We start from the raw sequence: 22,275 nt of genomic DNA on the forward strand, positions 1-22,275 counted from the left end.
AGAGGAAAAGGCGCCATCGTTTGGAAGGTGTGTCTCACGTGTACATGACCAGAGGAAGTGACGTTGCGGCACTTTAACAGTCCTGCCCTCATCTCAAATGGTTTAGAAAATGGACATGACTTCTACAGCAGGAGCTGCGTCCTGTCACAGAATCCGCCTCCTTCGAAGTCTGACGTCAACAACCACAATAAAAACTAAAATTAGACCAAAATAATAACTGTGGTCCAGAGCCGGGTCTAGACTTTTATGCAGCCCTCCCCTCCACGGCTTTAGTACGTTAAGATTAAGATTAAGATTAAGAGCTTTGTTTTGTTTGCCCAATTAACTTTTAAATGGGTCACAAGTCAGCTCGGATTCGAACTGAATTCAGTCTATGTTGGTCGCCATCGAGGTCGACCTTCACGGACCTTCTCTGAGGAGGCGGAGCCTGAAGCGGGACACAGCTGTGATCCTCCCTTAAAAGTGTCAGCTCCGGCTTGGAAACAGCACTGACCCACTCATTCAAAGAAACCAGTCGTCGTAGCTTCAAAGTACAGAAAACAAACAAACCCAGAGTTCGGATAAACAATTATACACTCCCGTTTAATGTTCAGTTAGCTGTATTCATGTTGCATTTGCTGAACCCTAGTGGAGTTTGATAAAATCACATAGTGTGTAGTGTGTCACAACATTTTAGATAAAGTGATTATACTCATGTCAAAGGGGGGGCTGATGAGGCTAGATTGTTGAGATTCCAATTGAGGGGCCAACAGGAAGTAAACAAGTCACTGCAGGTTTCTGAGCCCTAACATCAGGTGACCAAGACGACACACGTGGCATAAATATTTAGAGAGCTGTAAAAAGACAGAGTCCACGGTAGATTCATCTCATTCATGTACTGTACTGTCACCAAACTCTTCAGCCTATACATATATATTCATATATCTCCAAAATATTAAAAAGTACTTAATATAAAAATACAGAAGAATTGTAAAAAATGAGCAAAACATTGAATTTTATATGAAAACCATGCAAGAAAGATTCCCCATTTAGTTAAATAGTAACTCTAAGATTCAGGAAAGCAAGGGAATGAAAAGGGAAGTGGTCGGACGAGAGAAGCGCAGGCGAACTGCCACCGACTCGCTTTTCATGTAAACATTGTAGAGGTCCTTGAAACTTGGTTCGGCAGTGACGACTGAAGGGTTTTCTCCTTGCTTTTTGGTCGTGTTTGGAGTAAAGGGCCGGGTGGTGGTGGGGAGGGGAAGAAAGTCCAAAGGAAACCTCGATAACAATGAGATAAAAAACAATACAGACAACCTATAAAATATGGCTCTGAGTTACATAGAAAAAGCTCATCGAAGGGGAAGGAAGAACCTAGTCATGACAGAGGAGTTGGAAATATGGCAGTAGTAGCACATTACTTCGATAACGTGTTCGTAGATAGGTTGGGGGCTGCTAGTCGGGCTAAGAGGGGATTAGACGCACCGCTGCTTCGGATTCTGATTGGAGGACGATTCTTTTGTTCTTTTGAGGACCGCGGACGACGTCAAGCGGCGGGGACACAGTGGATCTGACTGCACGGGCCGACTGGTGACGTCGTCAGTCTCCCATAAACCTCGGCGTGGCCGCCACGCCGACGCCTGTCAATCAAACACGTCAGAGAGGAGGAGGAGGAGGAGGAGCGGGAGGAGGGCGATGGCGACGATGGAAACGAACACCTTCTCTCCGCTACGGACCGTGTGACGTCACTGACGGCTGATTTAGTCTCATAAAAATGGACAAACGAGGGGACGAACACATCAGAAGCGGTACTAAGATTTGTCTTCAACACAGGCAGACGGTCCAGGCGCTCGTCAAAGCTCCATTTACTTCCTGTCTGGTCAAATGAACTTCAACAGACTCGATCAATACTGCCCTCGTTCCGTTTTTAACGTTTTGTTCCAGCTCAACGGCAGGTTTTAGAGCCTATGGAAGAGCAAAGCGTCTGTGAGGGCTCCCACAATCTAAATTAAAGCTAAAGCAAGGGTTGAGTTTTCCTGAAGACGTCTCGCCATTCATTCAAGTGCTTTCATCAGACTCTACAACTACACTGAGGCAAAAGGTTGTCCGCATGAGATGAAATGACACAGTTACGTGCTGAGACTAAAGGATATATTGGAGAAGCCGGACAAGTGATTCATTTTGCGTTTTATTGGGACGCTCTATCCATCACACCTCCGCGTGATCTGAGGTGGACGTCAGGTCTGGGCTGAACTTTAGTGTGAGGAGATAAGCCTCGTCCGTGGCGCTATCGTTCAAATACTGCGTAGAAAAGCCCGTAAACACTTATGGGTCAGAGTTATTTATCCTTTGAGAAAAACACAGTGGGAATTTTAAGAGGGTGTTCATCTCCAGTATGAGTACAGGTGTTTAAAACCTTGACGCAAATAAAAACTGATAAATTAGTGCGAGACGATGTTATTGTCATCAGTCCTCTAAGTGCCATGGCCTCATTTTTTACCAGTGCTACATGTGTGTTGTGACAACATCGAGAAAGGCTTTTGCTCTCTGACTCTAGAGAACTTGACTCCTGGCTCCAGGCCTCGGAAACCTCATCGCTGCATGTAAACGTGAGCCACGTCCACGGCCGAGTATTGGTGAGTCAGTTGCGTCCTCCCGTCATGACACAATGTCCAGTCTTCAGGATGAACAGACAAGATGTTCATGGAGCTCTGAACAAGACGCTGCTGCAGACTAACGAACAGAATCCCAAATACTCATTCCTAAGTTATCATGCGACTCAACACGAATGAAAGAAATCATGCATCCTACTAGAGGGGGGGAGGGGGAGGGGACCATGAACCACACTTTCCTATTTCCTACCGACACAGTGGACGTTCTGGGGGGGGGGAGGGGGAGAGGGAACCAGAACCCTGACTGAATGGGATCCGGTCAAACGGGGCCTCTCTGGGCGCCGCCACGTTGGGTGGTTTTCGGGTAGTAAACGTTTTCTATCCTTCCACATGCAACACGGCAGCTAAAGAAAAACCAACACATACAGACACGATAAAGGGAAGAACAGTTTTTTTTTTTTTTGAACAGCTGAACCTTGAAGACTGTAGTGTCACACTCACAAGACATTCTCAGGAGTTTGAATCAACCATAAAATGAACATTCGTTAAGAACTTCGTGTTAAGAACAAACAAATGGTCACCATCTAAAATTTAAAATTAAAAAAAAAAACTAAAGGAAAGGAAACAAAAAGGGTTACATTTTTGCATTTGCCTAAAAATCTTCTGAACAACACCCGGCTTATAGCTGTGTAGAAGAGCGAAGCGTATGTACATCAGAATCACTGCACTCTTTGAAAAGTTCGGTGCGTTTTTTTGAGGACGCAGGAATGAAGCGAATACACAACACGACATGCTGCTGCGAGTCCCGCAAAAATTGAACCCAACACAGTTTGAAAGCTTTTCAAAAAGGATCGTCAAGTAAAAAAAAAAACAAAAAAACTAAAAACAAAACTAAACAAAACTAAAAAATACATAAAAGGTACTGGGACAGGCCTTCCACTGTGGAGACTCTGGACTCCACCCTCGACTGATTCTGGCGTGGTGGTGGCGGTAGTGGTGGAGGAACAGACTTACAGGAAGAACGACACCACAGTCAGGATGAGAAACACAACGTGGCAGGATGACCGAGGGTGGGTGGGGGGAAGACGATGTGTAGCATGTGTGTGCAGAATGAGGGGATGAGCAGAGTCCTGATGTCCCTCCTTGGTGTGACAGTTCGGTTGGTGGGGTGACACACGATGCTGATGGAGAGGAGGGAGGAGGAGGAGGAGGAGGAGGAGGAGGGGGAGTGGAAGGAGGAGCAGGAGGAGGAGGAGGAGCTCAGATGGTTGACTCGTTGTCGTGAGGGACGGCCCTAGGCGGGTCTCCTCCTCCCGTGGCCCCAGACGAGGAGCTGGGGATGGTCTCAATCTCGTCTCCGGTCTCCTCGATGATGGGGATGCGAGCCTCCTCCTCCTCGGACAGGGGTACAAACTCGGGATGGGCCATGAAGCTGTGGATGGAGCTACGGGACTCTGGGCTCTCCAGCCCCTCATACAGGGAGCTACGGAACGCATTCACCACTTTAATCTGAAACAAAGGAAAAAAAAACAGACGTCAGAGGACGAGCGGGTCGACGGGACGCGACTTTTGTGAAGGTGAGATGTCAAACAGGCAGCGGGGGCTGATGGGACACATGGAGGTCGTGCGTCTGAATCCGGGTAGGGAGGTGAACAACCACAAAACACAAGGTCAACTACTGAAACAAAAGAAGCTGAATGAGAACATGGAGGGAAAAATATCCACAAAACTTTAAAGGTAAAAAAAAAATAAAAGTTCAACACAATGTTGGAGACAGCGAGTGCAGGCAACAGGCAACTGAAAAACACACAGCCGATCCGCATTTTCATACGAGTTAGATACATTAAATGTATGTGGACACCTGAGCCAGGGTCAAACCTCTATTTGATTAAAGAATGGATTTAAATCTGCCTCGACTCTCGTTTCCGGTTGCTGAACTTGGATTTGCACCCATTTAGAAGTCAGCTTTGATTCTTGACTCACCGTCACAGAAGTGTCAGATAATAAATAATAACTGATACTGGGAAATGATGTACTTGCTCCTTGACGCACCTATTTGATCACACCATAGTGTGTGAAGGTGGGGTAGTGGGCTGCAGCCTCAGGTAGGTCACGCTACACACACTACTCCAGGGGTCTTCACCGTTTTTCAGGCCAAGGACCCCCAAACTGATGGAGGGTTTTAGTAGGAACATCCTACCTGTTATATGTGTTCTATATTAAACTTGGCCTCGTGCTTATAAATACATATTATTATCATTTTGCATTCATTATCATTACAATACATCAGGCTCAAAGGCTACATCAGGCTACATCTCGGTCAATTACAGGGAACCTGCCGCAGTAATATGCGGCCTCGTGATTGGCTCGGCAGCGATAGGGGCGGGGCCTGCGGTACACAGGAGGCTTTGATTGACAAGTCTCAGCTGGCGCAGCGCTCTCTGTGAAATGTTGCGCTGTTGAAACATCTGTTGTATCGCTGAATGAGGGAAGTGCTGACGAATAACGTCTTCTGCCTCCATTTATCCCTTAATTGTATTCATGCTAATGTCTTTTTAGAGAAATTTAAATTTGTGGGGGAAAATTTTAAATAAATATAGAAAATTGTTAATCAAGCAAAGATTTTGCAATCGCTATCCAGTACCTCCCTCCACGGAGCCCCTGTTAAAAACCGATGCACTACTCCTCAAAATCTTGGCAGCGGTGGGATTCGAACCCACGCCCCCGAAGAGACTGGAGCCTTAATCCAGCGCCTTAGACCGCTCGGCCACGCTACCTCTGGAAGGACGCCAGATGGGGGTGAAAAGAAATTTTCCCACGACGAAGTAGGTTTTTTTCGACACTAAAATTGTCTAAAATCCCCTTCACAGACCACGACTAAACCTAAAGATGTGTTCTGTCGTCAGGCAAATTTTGTAGACGTCGGGAAATGTGTTTTAACAGGAAAAAACACATTTGTCTGGCTTAAAGATGATAATTTTCCAACCTAAAATAAAAGGTCAGCCTGTCTGTCCTCAGAGGGAACATGAGTCCTCAAAATGTGACCGAGCAGGAAGGGAACTGAACCTTTATATCATCAGAAATATGCGTGTGGAGTCTGACTTTAATGAGACAACCCCTCGCTCACATTAAACTTTATATACTGTACGACTATGCTTGTGTGGAGAACTTTTACTATTTGTTGTTTTGTTACAGGAAGAAAGAAGGATTAATTTTTGACATATCAATACATTAGTATGAATTTCAATTTATTGTGTAAGGTACCAGACATGCTGTGGACCTTGGATTTAGAGAGTATGATTCAACTTGACATAAAGGTCCAGTCTTCAGACACAGACTCTGAACACATATAAAAAAATCTTTTCAGTCCAGATTTAACTACCATGAGTCATTTTCCAAATTTTCTGACCTGCCTTTGCTCATATTCTATTTCAGGGGTGTAAATTCCCATTTTTCTTGATGCGTAAATAAAAATGTATGAAGACTAATATATATGTGTCGGGGCTTTCCAACTCAGCCATGACACTGTCAGCAACAGTACTGAACAATTTCAATATAGTACTCGACCCCAGCGAACGACACACACACACACACACACACACACACACACATGGGAAAACCAACGGGTGCACACCGTTAAGGATTTATCGTCACATTCAGAGCTCAAATCATTTTGTCCTCTAGCTGCTCTCTTTTCTCTGCGATGAATCCACAGAGGCTGCAGCTGATCACACTGATTTATACGCACCAACAGACACTCTTCGTTATAATTAATAACCCTGCAGTTCAAAGCCCTCTATTACTGAACCACAGGAGAGCTGCAGGCTGAACACTGGAGCTTAGAGCATACATGCAACCATCACACACACACACACACACACACACACACACACACACACACACACACACACACACACACACACACACACACACACACACAGCTCACAAGTTAAAAAGCTCTTGGCTGTTAAACCATGAGAGACTTGCTGAGCCTGACAGATTTAACCCTGCTCAGGATTAACCCATAAAATTATCTTGACCAGCTTTTCGCCTCGGAGAAAAGGAAAGAAAAATAAATAAATAACAACAACAAAGAAAATAGGACAGGGATTTCTTTCTTTTTTTCCTCCTCGCTGTCACGAATAAGAAGGATTCACAGCCTCTTTTTCTTCTTGTTGGCCACGTGCACCAACAGCTGTGATCAAGTCTCATCAGGGTTAAATAGATGCTAAGAGTTAAGTCTCCACAACATGCAGAAGGAGAAGCAGAAGCCGAGAGGGAACTGACGGAGGAAGAGGACAAAGCAACAGCAACGGCAGAGGAAGGTGAAGGAGGGAGCACGTGGGAACGGAGATGGAGGTGGTTGTCTGCGAGTTCTCCTCTCTGACAGCGGCATATACAGCTGTCATTTCTAAAACAGCTGTGGTTGCGTTTGTGTCAGTGAGTGATATGTTTGATACGATGTGGTTTTGGACGCAGGGCTACAAAGAGGTATTTTCCAAAATATGGAACAATGTCTTTAAATATCTCGTCCATTCGTCTGTATCACCTCTCTGCTACCGTGCTGCTTCTGTACTTACAGCTTCCCTGCTGTAATTTCAGCAGCGTACTTGTTGCAAATGTAAACTAACTGAGACTTTCCTACTGCTTCACTTTAAAAACTTAGCGCCAGAAAACCTCTGGGAGGCTTTTATTGTAAAGCATCTGAACACAATGAAATTTAGCAGAGGGTGAGATTAGAAGGGCTTTGTTAGTGGTGCTACTATAAAAAAAAAAGAAAAAAAAAGAAATTGGCAACATTCTGCATGTGTTGCTGTTTTGCCAGTGGCACAGCTTTAAATGCTGCCAGAAATGTCTTGTCTTGCAACTCACAGAATTAGAAAACTAAGAAAGTAGGTCGCAGAGTAGCTCCAACATCAAACGGTGGGAAGGTTTTCCACTCGGCTACGTTCGCGACCGCATGCTAACTACGCTTCCTGTGTCAATTAGTTCAGATTAGACGAGGACACGCAGACACATGCTAACGACAAGTGCGATGCCATGCAACGTTCAGGGTGTCATGCAAAAACAGAGAAGAAGAAGAAGAAGAAGAGTCCAGCCGGGTGAAGCGTGGTGTTAGCTGGCCTCCAGTCACAGACTCACTGCCTGCAGTGGAGGAGGAAGCAGCAGCAGGGGGCGGGGCCCCAGCTGAGTTGGTGAGAGAGGAGGAGGAGCTAAGCCCTACGTGGGTGGGGCTAGAGAGAGTTTTGGCGGCAGTGGCGTCATTGTGCTGGCTGACGACGGACGGCTGGCGGCGCAGGGCGCCAGGCACCGCCGCCTGGCCCGTCTGGAAGGTATAGACCACATCCATCTGAAGGAAGATCAGCCACAACACACTGTTAGACAGCAGAGACGGAGCAAGGAGACAGACCAGGAGACGGGAAAAGACTTCTGGGGAGATGAGAGAAAGTTTGAAGGCTGTTTGATTGTTAAGAAAGTTAGCGATTGTGTTATTTCATTCAGACAGACAGGAGAAGTATTTCAGTAACAGTGACAAACAAAGATGGTGTTAGAAAACAATAATCTGTTAAATGTTTAGCTCGACACATAACGATCATGCGTCTCTCCAAACTACAATCAACCAACATTTATTTTTGCCATGAAGGTGTCATTTTACAGAGCTAAGCCGCTAAAGCAGCGTCTCCATACGTGGATGTGCCCCTGCAATGGGATTTACTTATTACACCGTGATCTGTATCTGGATGTATTATACGGGTAATGATATGAAACCACCGATACCATTGACCTTCGTTAAAGTGTTCTCATTAGCTTCATTGAGCCACCTTCCTGATTAGATCTTAATATGCAGATTATTCATACAGTAAGGAGGCAACCAGAGGAGAAACCTGCTGGAACGAGAGCTGTCCGTTATGTGACCCCGGACTAATGAGGAAGCACCCGCAGCCTCAGATATTCAGCATATTTCATCTCGCTGGGATGGTTTTATCCTAGATCGCAGCAGAACTGTAAAAAACATCATGTAATTAAACCTAACTCATGACTTCTTTTGGTTTTAACAGGTGACAGATACATATTAGATGCAGTCAAGGTGAAGCTAAGACACTGCAACAGCATTTATATTAAAATGATTTCTAGAGTCCAGGTTTTGACACGTCAGGTTAACTTTTGATCCGAAGACACAGGGACATTAAGACAGTAAGAGTGATTACTGTTGCCACCAAAGTCTTTCCTGCATTTACTAAATGAAAAATCCTCTCTTTTCTTTTTCTTTCTTTCTTTTTAAACGGAGCACATCTCTCGTGGAACAACCTTCACATCATTGATCTGTGTTACAGCAGAAAGAAAATCTCATCGAGCTTATACAAAGTAGGTGAAGACGCGGAAAAGCACGCAAGAGAAAAAGGGAGAGAAAGAGAAGGAGGAAGGGGGAGACGAGGATGGAGGAGAGACGTTTGAGAGAGAAAGCTGTCATTCAGTGAGTGACAAAACATTAAAATCCATAAGAAGCTCTGATAGAACCAGGGGATGAAGGCGAAACTGGAACAAAGAAGAAAGGACTTTAGAATCGGGCTGACAGTACTTTGAGAGAGAGGGAGCAGGAACAGGAGAAAGAGGAGAAATGTGTCATTGGGAGTGACTGATAAAGTTTCAGCAGCGAGGTGCTGCTTGTACCAATTATTCCCCCACTGTGTTTAACTGTTGAGGCGTTGAGCGGCACAACGCTGCCCACCAGGATTAGAGAGGAGGAGGACAGGAAGAGGAGCGTAGAGAGATAAGAACCTAATTAGCTTGCAGCCTTTCGTTGCCTCCCCCTCCATTCCCTCATCCTCCCATCCCGGGAGGACGGCGGACTGATACTGCAGATACACACTCATCAAGGGAAGGGGGAGATTGCTCCTTTCTCTGCAGCGCAAACAGGACGAGAGCTTTGTTTCTGTTTCTTCTAACATGACATCCTCCCCTCAGTGGCTTCAAGAGGACCCGCCGAGCGCGTTTCCCTTATCTGCACCTTATTGATTTTGTATTTTTATACCGTCTCCTTGTGCTCTTACACAAAACCACAGAGGAGATGACTTTAGCTGCTCTCATTGTACTGCGCGCAAGGACAATAATTCTGATCTGTCTGGTGATTTTCTTCTTTTTACAACTGCAACTGAAAACAACGCAGTAAAAGTGACTCAAAAAAGTTAAAAAATCTCTGTGAAGCAGAAGAGAGCTGCTGACTCGGCTGGTATATCTGATATGTTCATCATTATCAGCTGTAACAAAGTCTTCAGACATTGTTATCATAAAATATTAAGAGACCAGCCTTCGTCTGCCTGTCAATGTTTGTCCTCCAGGGTCAAAACTGACCTGGTCTGTTTGATCATTTACGAAAAGCCTAAAATAAAATCTATCACCTAATCTTGTGTTACACACTTTTATTCTTAAATAATTACACACTCGGACACACTGTGAGAGTTTGCTCTCTTGCAAGTTTGGTTTCTTGCAACGCTCAGAGTCACTTTACATAAAAAAATTATATTACAGAAAGTACCAGTTAATGTCTTAGCATTAAACATATGCAAAATGTTAAAATGTATTCACAAAATCCTGACTCAAGCTAGTAAAAGGGCCCCAAAACCAGGGAACACCGAGTGTCTGGACTGTTATAACAACACACACACACTCACATTATATCACAACCTTACTTTATATTGTTTTATTATTGTCTAAATTATTTCTCTGTGCTGCCTTATATTGCCTCGCATTTGCTTATATTTATTTCCTCCACTTTCTAATGAGAACACTGTGTGTGATTGTGTATGTGACAAATAAACCTCTGAGTGAGGTGGAGGTAAAATACTAGCCGTTGTTAATTCAGACGTGTTTTGCCTCCGGCTACAAGAACGAGGAGTTAACCCACTGTTGTCGAACACAAAGCACCTGACCTCTCCGAGTGCGCGTCTAGTGTGTGGGAGCAGAGCACTGGCTGCTGGTGCTGTAGGTAGGTGTTAGCATCAAAGCTAATGAAGCCCATCGGGAGTGAATGGGACTGCCGGTGGACATGCCAGTGCTCAGTGAGTGTGGATCTGTCCACACGCAGATACGCAGCCAAGTCACAAACATGTAATCTAAGGGAGAAATACTAAATGATAAATCCGATTTATAGATATTATGAAGTGGGAAAAGTTTTTTTTATTTTATCTAGTTATTCTCAAAATCCTGCTTTGCCTTAATCATGTTTTCCCAATACATTTTGAAATTTCTGCTTTCGCTCACTTCATAAAAACACTCACACTATAAAATAAAAACCCTTAGAGACAGAGTGACTTATGAGTTTACCCACTAATGAAAACGTCCAATAAGCTTTTTCCCCAATGCGCTGGTTGACGTCTTTAATTTCTGTGTTTTAATGAAGTTGTTCTGTACGGAAGCTCTGCAGCAGAGTGTGAAATTAACTGGACAACAGCTGCAGTGTGTTAAGTCTTTAGTTTTCTCCTCCACACGTGCTGCAGATTTTCTCCATCATAGCAAACGCATGACTGACGGCAGAGACACAAACAACTAACTCGTTCACCGTGGGCTTCCACGATCAGAGTCAGAGTCCAGGCAGCTTCTTCTGGAAATACTGAAGAGTATTAGTGGGTTGAGCAGATAGTCCACAGCGGTAAACTCTAACGCCAAGTGTGTGGACACACAGTATGTCTAAAACATGACTGGCTCGTCCTTCTATCTCCTTCTGACACTTCAACCGTACCATCCAACAGGTATTTTATATTTTGAAGTTGTTTCCAGTTTGTCCTCTATCAGATGCTATTTGTGCGCCACCAGTTTTATTTTCTTTGCAGATGCCTGAAGTGTCACAGAGACAAAGAGATTAACTGTGAATGACTCTCAATTAGAGATTTAAATAAGGCATGCGTTGGATTAACGTCTCTGTCGTGACAGCGTGCGACAGCTGACTCTGCTCTCGGTTCATTTCCGTCCTGTCGACCAGCGGACGATCGATGAGGATTTGAATAGAAAAGCTAGAAAAGTGTTTCTTTTCAGTTTTAAACAGAAATTCACAAACATGACAATTTACCGCAAACAATAAAGTAACCTCCACATTAATAGTGACTTCTATGACCATCATGTGTGTGGTAATTTGACCTCAGAGTAAAGACAAGTTAGTGATACATCAGACTGGTGCTGGGGGGTCGTTCATGGACAACTCAGCGTTCGTACCTGCGTCTGGATTCGGTTCAGACCTCTGAACCAGAGGATCTGGCCTCTCCTCAGCTCCATCTCAGCATGGTCGATCTCGTCCGCGCCTTCTGTCATCTGCTCCTCGTGGATCTCCTCCTTCGTGATGCCGTGGCCCGCCTCCTTCAGGAACTTGAGGTGGTGAGTGGGGATGGCTGAGATCAGCTGAGGGTGAGAGGAAACAGAGGACACACGTCAACCCACTGATTCATGCTCAACGTCAGTGTAGCGTCTGTGTTCGTTTGTCTTCCCAGACTGAATCCAGACTGAGTTTGTTTGTGTTACAGAAGTGTTAGTGAAGGAGATGAGTTTGAAAGACAGGTGTTGAGGATAAAAGATGATTTCCAGTTGTATGAGGTGAAGTGAAGAACAGTATAACTTTACCTTTGCCTTACAACAGATTCCCTTGACTAATCTCATTTGAATCAAGAAATACTTAAAGTTACTGACCAGCAATAATCGGCATCGAGTTTTCAAGTGAAATCTGACAACTTACTTCATGATAAAACACAGAGTTCAGCTTCAACTACAATGCAAACTAATGAACTCAGTTATTAACTGAACTTTTTAATTGCAAAACATGAATCGCTACAGGCTCAGTAGGTTGAATGAGTACGTCCACGAACCAAAGGGTTAGTGATTCAGTCCTTGGTACATGCTGATGTGTCCTTGAGTACCGGTGTGTGAATGTGTGCGTGTTTGTGTGGACAAATGGGCATAAGTGTCACTGTGACTGTAAGGCACCGTTAGTTAAAAAGCTAAACATAGATAAAAAAGCATTTAAAAGTTTCAAATGCAAACGTTCCTTAAAACTTATCAGAACATTGAATGTAAAAATACTTCTGTAATATATTAATTCATTCCTTTTGTTTATTTCTTTTCCTTACATATTTTATTATTGATCAAATACATGTGTCATAATGTCACATGTAAAAGCTATATTCTATTGTCCTGCCAATAAATTGTTATTTGTTAATTGTTCAATTAAATAGAGGCGACACAGACACATCCCTCCTCCTACAGCAGCTGCATATGAGCTTTTTATGTCCCTCTCACCTTCCTCTCTTCTTTCATCTTCTGGCAGAATTTTTTTTTTGACATTTTATCTTTGAAATAAATCACAGAAGTCACATCAGCCTGTTTCTGTCAGCATCTTTCAGTCTTCCTGTTGCTGGTCTGCGCCCTCCAACTGAACCCAGCAGTCCTCTGAAACCTCAACTTTTCTGTTTAATAAATGTTCTCTGAGCCCGTCTGTTTGTGTGCGTGTGTCTGTGCTAACGGGATCATACATGTGATGGTAAGTGAATCCACAGAGGGACTGGCACGCTGGGTTTGTTTTCCCTCCGAGCTCGTAAACAGGAGTCGCGCTGCTTTCATGTGCTGAGCTCATTACCATGGCGATGGTAGTGATGGCAACGCTGCAGCAGCGAAAGTGCGACGGGCAACAGTTTGCTGCCGCGCATCCACCTCTTAACACGTTTTAATATTTTTTTTTTTTCGCCTCAGGTATTTCATGTTTGGGTGTTTGGCCGTGGCCTCACCTGTCCCCACAGCAGCTCTCCCACACCGATGAACACACACCACAGCCACTGGTCGATGGTCAGGGCCGTGCAGGAGAACGGCTTCCCCCCGAACTGAACAATGACGATCTGCAGAGGAAAAGGAGCATACGGCACATCTTAGCAGCGTGATGACACAGTCTTAAGGGATTAGTCTGGTAACACTTCGTTTTCTGTTCTTGTCAACAAATCCCTCAGAATGACACAACGATCTTGACAACAAGGAGTGTCTGTTTGTCCGCCACCTGTTACATCTTTCAGTCGCTTCTTTGGGACTCGCTATAATTCCTAATGGAGATTAATCTGTATCTGAAATTCATCTTTCTTCTGTTTAAGAAACAGCTACTTTAAAGTGCAGTGAACTTTATTTATGTGGTGTTATTAAAGACAGTAGGAACCAGTGGGCTTGATGGCTGATGTCCACAGATGAGCTACGAAGGGTGTGTTGCTGGTTTTGGTTCTTTTGAGGGATTTTGTTTATTCTGAGAAAATCGTGAAATAGTTAAAAAGGAGCTGCTATGCTGCTACAGTATGGAGAATCAGTATGAAGGCAGATAATGAATTGAACTAGATATCAAGAAAAAATAAACACTGAAATAAGACTGGACTTGTTGGGTTTCTTGAAGACATTTAATCCAAGTTTCTTCAGTTCTGAATGAATAGTGAGGTTTTTATTAGGTGCATCTGTAGGAGGAGCACACTTTAAAATCACATGGTCTGTAAAGGCTGTAAAGATACTCCCCTGTAACTGGGGGGAATAGTTTTCAGCTCCTCTTGTTTCCCTAATGAATGGTATTCTAGCAACCCATACATGGCCAGAGGCTCCAGTCTCAGTCTCTCTTTGGAAATACCAAGATCTGGATGAACTTTCACAGACATAGTTAACATGTGTTCAACCAGACTAGAGATAATCAGTACAAACAGTTCCTAGAGCTTTTCTCTATTGTCCTTTAATTTGTTGGGAAATAAAATAATTCTCTCCAAGCTTGCTAATAGTTATTCGTCCTAGCTTGTTAGCTTAGCTCTATTACTGTACATTTGTTTTCAGTTGGTTGATATGTCACTGCTAGTGTGACAGCATCCTCCCTTCCTTATGGCAAGGGACTTCAACAGGCAGTCTGCGGAGGTAAAAAGACGTTTTCTATATTATTATTTTTTTTAATTTTCCCCCCAAAATCTAAAATTTCTTCATACACACATTAACATGCAACCAACATATTTTAGCAAAGGGATAAATGGAGGCAGAAAATGTCATGACCCGTCAATCAAAGCCTCCTGTACACAGTAGGCCCCGCCCCTGTCACTGCTGAGCCAATCACAAAGCCGCATATGACATGTAGATGCTATTCAGACCCCGGTGAAATCCCTGACGCAGCTGCTATGTTTATGTTTACATGTTTGAAATAAAAAAATATATAATATTTGAACCTGTGTATTATTTAACAGTTTAATATTGAATGCAAAATACTAATAATGATTTTACATATTTATAAATAGCGCTAGGCCAAGTTTAATATAGAACACATACAGTAGGTAGGGGGTCCCTACTTAACCTCTCATCAGTTTGGGGTCCTTGACCTGAAAGACCTCTGCTTTATACTATTTTATATGTTCTGTTTTTCCTGACAGAAGGTTACCTGCAGGGCGAAGGTGCCCAGCACGACGCTGCAGAAGATGGGGTTCCTGTAGACGCCCTCGAACACGTTCCTCTCTCCGTGGATTTTCCTGGCGTTGATTTCATTGAAGAGCTGCATCATGACAAACACGTTGAACACAATGGTGTAGTGCTCTGAGGGCGGGGAGTGCAGGGGGGCGTTGCGGCCGCTGTCGATGTCGAAAAACGTTTCGCCTGAAGAACAATGAAGGAAAAGGACACGAGTCAAAACATCTTCCACGCACGGGACACAAACATTAAACTGCTTATGGTGAACTCACCGGCGAAGAGCAGGGTGAAGATGATGACGAGCTGGTACACGGCGTGGCCGAGAATGTTCTTCATCATGGTCCTGGAGATCAGAGGCTTGTCGCGGCCGTAGGGTTTACGTAGCAGCAGGGACTCGGTGGGCGGCTCGGTGGCCAGAGCGAGAGAAGCCAGAGTGTCCATGATCAGGTTGACCCAGAGCATCTGGACGGCCTTCAGAGGAGAGTCCTGCAGGAGGAGGAGCAGACGTCAGGAAGTATTAATTTAAATAAGCAAACAAACAAACTGAAACAGTTATCAAATAATGAAAGGTCTCAGTCTTGATCTTTATGTTCATTCATAAAACACGACAGACATGCACAGTTTTGAAATGATTTAATACTCAAACTGCCAAAAATGACTCAACACCTCCCAGGCCGCCCAGAGCAAATTTGTGTCTTTGCATGAGCTTTCTCTGCAACTGCACAACGTTTAGTCTCAGCACACATGTCATGTTCATGGTGATGTAACATCTGCAGCTAAGAGTGGGTTTGGATTGTGGACCAATTCCAGACCAACACAGAGTGTTTCTGCACATTTAGGCCTTTGGCTTCATCCAGAGTGTCATTTCCACTAAATATCCTAGTAGGTACGTTTTGTCTTTGTCACATTCTTGACCTACTACAGATGATCAGTTTGAACTAAATGTCTGTATGTTCATGGACATTATCAGGCGCTGAGTGAGCATAAAAAAAAAACAATGGGTTTGTCTTCACCCAAACAAATGAACAGCTTTCTCCATGTTTCTCCATGTTTTCTCCTCTCGGTCAATTGTGTGTGAGTCTCTCTAATTACTTGCAACATGTTCAACTGTGCTCACGCAGCCAGTAATAAATAAGTACAACGCTGATTGATCTGGCAGGTAAAGATGGAGGAGAAGAAAAAAAGCTGAGTCAGATGTGGCTCACAGGCCTAGTATGGCTGGATAAACATGGAAAATACAAGGTTTTGTCAATTTTTTTGGATTGTCTATTGGTAAAGCGACAACAAACAGTTTTTTTTTTAATGGAAAAACAAACACTTGTGGAGATAAGGAGATTATTTTCTGTAAGGTTGGACAGAAATTAATCTCCGTAGCCACGGGAGAGAGGCTAGCTGACAGCCAGGTGGAAAGACATTTCAGGACAAATAAAGGAACTGCTATTTTGCTGCTTTGCTTAATTTAAAAAGTTTTTGCAACATTTATTTTTATGTATCCTTAGTTTAACCCAATACAAATACTCTTTTAGAGTATTGACTTAGACAAGGCAGCAGATTTAGCCAAGTAAAAACCACTGATTAAACATTGGTTAAACTATAAATTTAACAGTCTCTTTGTCTCTGACTCAGTCTGGACTCAGTGTAGCTGTGCCAACCTTTTAACTTTGTGCTTAGCTGGTGGAATTCACAACTAGGAAAAAACGGCAGCAGGAACGTTGCACATGGAGCTCTACAGGTTTCTCACAGGTAGTTGATTTTAAACACAGAGTACAAGATAAACACAGTGCATGGTGTGAATGCAGAGCTAAAAGTAAATACAGTGTTTCGGCAGCCATTATTACAAGAACAATAATGTGCATGGCATAAATTGCTTGAGTGATTTAAATGCATCTAACAAAGTAAGACAAAAAAAAAAACATTCACACACACAGATACGCACACACACTGGATCCTGAAACCTAATGAATGTCCCTAGGTCCATCCTCCGTATGTACAGCAAAGACATAAATCATCCCTTAATGATCAGTGGCCGAGAGACCAAGCGTTGGATGATCAGGGAGTATAATCACAGCACAGAGACCACAGACCTGCTGAGTCCCCGTTATATTTCAGGATTATGATGGCGATGTGTTTCCATGGTTTCAGGCTGAATCTTAGCCTACTCCGCTCTGTAGTCGAGTTAGTTATCTGTCCTGCCAGCTGTGAGCCTTTCAATTAATACACAGCCCCAAGATCTCTTTTTCTTTATTGTTCAGCAGAGTTTAGCTGCCTGATTAGAGGCACATTATGAAACACAGAGAGAAAGTCACACGGTCACACTGAAATCTCAACTGACACGCTGTTTATTGTTTCTGCGGATCGGATCAAATAGAGATTTACAGCTGTTTCCACAGTGTGCGAGCAGATGCATCAAATGCGGCAGGATGCCTCAACATTTAATTAAACCATCAAAATATAGAAGGTTCTGTTGATCAAACACAGTCTGAGATCAAAACGCAGCGATGAGACAAAAGTTATTTCATGCCGTCTCAAAAAGCTTGTCCTTTCAATTTACTTTTTTGTGGACTCTTGGGGGAAAATGGTATAAAATCTATTTCATAGCTCTCCACACTCATTGAGGCGCGTCTCTCTGCAACGTTAAGCCAACACATGAGCAACGTTTGAGCAGCTTCCAGGTTATATAATGTTACCTTCAGAAGTTAGATTGAACTGCCTGCATCCAGTTGTATTATAATTATTATTTGTCTGCTCCTAATTATATATATTTATTTATAGTCTGTGCTGAGTCTGAGCAGTATAAAGTAGAGGAGATAACAGCTACCGCAGCTACAGACAGTGGAAATCTATGTCAATTTTTATATTATACAAGGCAGTTTGGCTTGTGTCGCCTTTTCTGCAGCTGACCTATTACAAATGTGTAAGATAATATTACACCTAATTAGATATTAAGTTACTGTAGTCTCTGCTGCACAATCCCACGTGTAATTTGGTTTGATGAAGAAAAAGGGAAAGGATGTGACGCTTGATTGTTTTATGGCTCGAGAGAAAAACTCTTCTCATCACAACATCTCAGATATTGAAAACACACTGTCTGTGTTCATTACTGATACTGTATTGAGGCACAAACTATGATCCAAGAATGACAAATTCTGACCAGATCCAAGTTCTCACCTCAGAAATTAAATATTTAAACCTGATGATATTAAAGCCGCAAGATCTTAATGTTTTATGTATCTCAACTGTAAATCAGACTAGGAAATTATCTTTTACATTTAAACTTTAAGCTGCAGAGTCAAATAAAATATACACTCACTTCTCAGTTCCTTGGGTACACTAGTGAAAACTAATGAATTGTAATATATCAGTCCTGCACTAAATATGAGCTTCATGGAGGTTCTGGTGTCCAACATTAGTTTGAAATATCAAAGACTGATGTAGATTCAGTGTTTTCATTTTGGCGGCGGCTGTTTGTAGGAATATTGTGTCGACACACTTTTTTGTTAATTTGACAACCCAGTTTTAGTCAGCGGGCCAGGCTAAACAACAGAAACACTTTTAAAAGCACCACAAACTACATCCTACAAAATGGTCATCTAGTTAAATCACCGCCTCTCTGACACTTCAACATAAACTGAACATTAGAGCAGTCATGAAGCTAGGATTTAGTGCAGGACTGCTACATTAAAATACTTTTTCACTGGTTTACCTACTACACTGTCTCTGGAGGGGATTTTTAACAGTTATGTAGGTAGCAGACAGGCTCTACAGCTTTGCTAGCACCTCGCTGTCATAGCAAATCGTTGAGCTAACACGATGTTACAATCCCTTGTGCCAAGATCTGAGGCAAAACACATTTAGAAGTCCAGTCCAGCTGAAAACCAGCAGGCTAGCAGGTAGCTACGCCCTAGCAACCAACAAGAAGACACCAGCTAACTAGCCTAGCACATCATTGGGGTTTTCAAGTGGGCACCTCCCTTCCTTCCTTCACCGACGTTTCATTAAGTTAGGCCCATGACACCTCAGGAACAGCGCCCCCTCCATGCCGCCACCACACGACCATGTGACTTTCAACTACTGAGAGATTAGCTTAGTCCTTTTTACTGCTATCTACCAAAATACACACATGTGTTGGTCGGATGTCCAAGCTACCTCTCTCCTGAGGAAGGGAAGGATGGGATGAGGATACAGACGATTTTTTTACTTATTTAGTTATAGGCTAAATTAAAACAACTGTTATGAGATGGAAAGGTGATCGACGTCGCTATCCAGTCCAATGGAGGATTTTATCACTATGCAGCCAACAGTTAAGAGACATCACGACCTGATATGACTGAGCTAAAAACATGAGCTAATCACCATGAGAGGACATTGATTGGTGTAATATCTCACTTTGTTTCCACTTCCATCACATCCATCATAATTATTTACATTCAACCTGGTGTGTCTGTGATGAGAGGTTTTACCTGTGTGATGCAGGCGCCAGTGAAAGCCACGATCACAGCCACCACGTTGACAGTCAGCTGGAACTGAAGGAACTTTGAAATGCTGTCGTACACATTCCTCCCCCACATGACGGCCTTGACAATACTGGTGAAGTTGTCGTCGGTCAGGATAATGTCGGATGCCTCTTTTGCCACGTCTGTGCCGGCGATTCCCTGACAAAAAGCAGAAAGGGATGATCAGACGGAGGAATAATGAATGAGACGATCAGTCCCGTCGTTGTCTCATCAACCTCATCTGTGCTGCAGAATTGAACCAAATGACACCCGATCGTTTTTCTACGTTGGCTTTAATGATGTCCTTTATCTCCTCATGGGTTTAAAGCAGTGCTCTCAAACTATCAGTCTCAACGGCTGGCGACACAAATCTATAAAGCCCCAGAGATTTTAAAGTCCAAACCACACATTTATTTGATTTGAGGGTAATAATGTACTTTCTACCCAGGCTACAAAGCCAGAACATAAAGTCCCAACTTCCAAAAGATAAATCATAAAGAGATTAATAAGGCAGGAAAGTACAAAAATGGATTTCTGCTACACAGAAACACACTCTTACTTCCTCCTTCTACTCATAGACACACACGATGTGTCTGTGTCAGTGCTGAAAGATTACAATCTGGTCACAAGCCAAAAAAAGTTGGAAACACTGGCTCTAAATAAATGTGCACGAACACTTCAGCTGTGACGCGGCTTCTCAGGAGGTTACCCAACACATACGATGCCGAGCTGGGACCCAGAGACAGACAAGTGGTCATGTTTTTTGTGGGGTTGAGGGTAACTGCTTACCTCAGCAGCATTACTCTGCTGAACATGCATGGCAGTGTGACAGGTACGAGGACAGGAGAGGGAAAGTCGTGCGGCTCGGCTTCCAAAGTGGATTTAGGTGAAACTTACTACTGCAAAAATAGCGACGGTTCTTATTCACTGGCCCAACGACAGCTGAGACAGACTCCAGCTACCAACGATCATCTAAGGACAATGGATAATAGACGGGTGGTTTTTATTCACCTCACGTTCTCGGTAAGGACTCACCGGCCAGTGACCATCACTAGATTTGAGTTTAAAACCCTTTTTCAGTTAAACTGTTCAAAGCTTTGAGTGAGAGTGTTTTTTGGCTGCTGGGTCGATGCAGTGGTAAAAATAAAACAGAGGATTCGGTGTCGTGTTTACTGTGCACAGTCAGACCCTCCTAAACAGATGGAGGTTGGATGCTCTCTCTGTTTTCCAGATAAACAGGTGATAATTGAGCGGGGAGACTCCGGAGCAAAAATATTCCAAACGGGCGACATTAAGACTCAAAGGTCACTGCTTAGTGTTTTTAGTTGCGTTTAGGAGGAGGAACTGTTGTCAGCGTGCCGTCTGACATCACTGGCAGCTGCTCCAGCAGCCTGCAGGAGACGCTGGTGCTCAGATGACTTTCCTCAGCAAATAAAGGTCACGAGTTAGCTGATGTTACTGGGCTCATCCACAGGCCTGTGTCAGCTCTGATATCAGCTGATCGTCTGTTCAGTCCAACTCTTTCTGCTCTGAAGCCAAGACTGAATCTTAATTAAACTAACAGAAATCAGCTGCTGATCCGTCCACCCCTGACAAACACTGACAGTGAGCAGAGCTCAGAGCACAGAGAGGATTCATTCAGACTCATTGTCTGTTTGTACAGCTCTCACATGCATTTTAACCGTTTAATGTATGTGTATATTCTTGATTTATACACGGTAAAAGCTTTATGTCTTATTGGTATTTCTGATTAATTTGCACATAACATGCACTGACAATACTGATACTGTACAGCAATTAATTAACTGAAAACCTGCATGGCTTGCAAAAAAAGTTAGTTATACAGTGTAAACATGCAAAACTGGATAAAACTTACAACATAAAGGGAATCATTTAAAGGACTCGAGGATGAGGATATTGTTTGTGCTACATTATTTACTATACACTGTACATAAGACAACGGATATAAACCCTTCCTGTCAATCTGTGAAAAACAAAGGCAGTAACGAGGTGGCAGAGTGGGACCGCGATGAAGGGTTTATTGATTTATTGTTCCATTTCACAGCTGCCTTAATGAATCCATGGTATTACAGTATTACACACAAGAGTTATAGTGGGTGAGGTTTAGAGAAAATACCTATTTCATGGCTGCGTTAGAAATGTAATTAAGTTAAAGGTTTGCTTTTTTTGTTTTTTTTTTTCCTTTTGGTAATCATGCGGAGAAAACTGAAGAAGCAGATGAGTGAAGCAGTGAGGAGCTGTCGAACAAAGAAGCAGTTACCATGGCAAAGCCAACATCAGCCTTCTTGAGGGCGGGGCCGTCGTTGGTGCCGTCTCCTGTCACTGCCACCACCTGTCGCGTTTCTCCCACTGTGCTGTCAATGATGCCTGGTCAACAGAGTGGAACAAGAAAGGATCTGCATTTCAGTGACTGCATTAATATTTATAGAAGCACGGACGGTGCGTTCACCGCGGATCAGTCAGAATTTGGCTAACGTGATTAGTGCACAAGGACAAGTAAACATACAAGCCGCTAAACAAAGTTCAGTTCAATCAACGGACATTAAATCCCAGTCAGACGCGACCCACCTTTAACCAGAGTGTGTTTGTCTGTGGGGGACGAACGAGCCAGAACACGCAGTTTGGGCCAGACTTTGTCCAGACGATCTTGTTCCACCTAAAAAATGTAAACATACAGAAGAGCTGAACTTTTGGAGATCAACAAATTATGTATCAAATTC

At 43.4% G+C, this 22,275-nt stretch overlaps 1 protein-coding gene and 1 non-coding gene across 7 annotated transcripts in view; both read right to left on the minus strand.

Annotated features, from left to right (window-relative positions):
• Positions 1-555: 555 nt before the first annotated feature.
• LOC125006504 (plasma membrane calcium-transporting ATPase 1-like) overlaps positions 556-22,275 on the minus strand; it is an 86,191-nt gene continuing 64,471 nt past the window's right edge. For 4 of the 6 annotated variants that reach the window (XM_047582583.1, XM_047582579.1, XM_047582581.1 and 1 more), the window contains 8 exons: positions 22,124-22,211; positions 21,816-21,922; positions 19,502-19,693; positions 15,314-15,527; positions 15,016-15,227; positions 13,361-13,468; positions 11,802-11,984; positions 556-4,100 (listed from right to left, as the gene is read on the minus strand). In XM_047582583.1, the coding sequence (XP_047438539.1) occupies positions 3,852-4,100; positions 11,802-11,984; positions 13,361-13,468; positions 15,016-15,227; positions 15,314-15,527; positions 19,502-19,693; positions 21,816-21,922; positions 22,124-22,211 (1,353 nt within the window). In that variant the 3' untranslated portion in view covers positions 556-3,851. Of the gene's footprint in view, positions 4,101-7,733; positions 7,942-11,801; positions 11,985-13,360; positions 13,469-15,015; positions 15,228-15,313; positions 15,528-19,501; positions 19,694-21,815; positions 21,923-22,123; positions 22,212-22,275 lie in introns of all 6 variants that reach the window. The other 2 variants (XM_047582584.1, XM_047582582.1) reach the window with 1 other exon arrangement.
• On the minus strand, positions 5,287-5,368 carry trnal-aag. The gene has a single exon. It is a non-coding gene; the product is annotated as a tRNA-Leu (tRNA).

The sequence above is a fragment of the Mugil cephalus genome, chromosome 4 (assembly GCF_022458985.1).
Source record: "Mugil cephalus isolate CIBA_MC_2020 chromosome 4, CIBA_Mcephalus_1.1, whole genome shotgun sequence".
Taxonomy (NCBI): domain Eukaryota; kingdom Metazoa; phylum Chordata; class Actinopteri; order Mugiliformes; family Mugilidae; genus Mugil; species Mugil cephalus.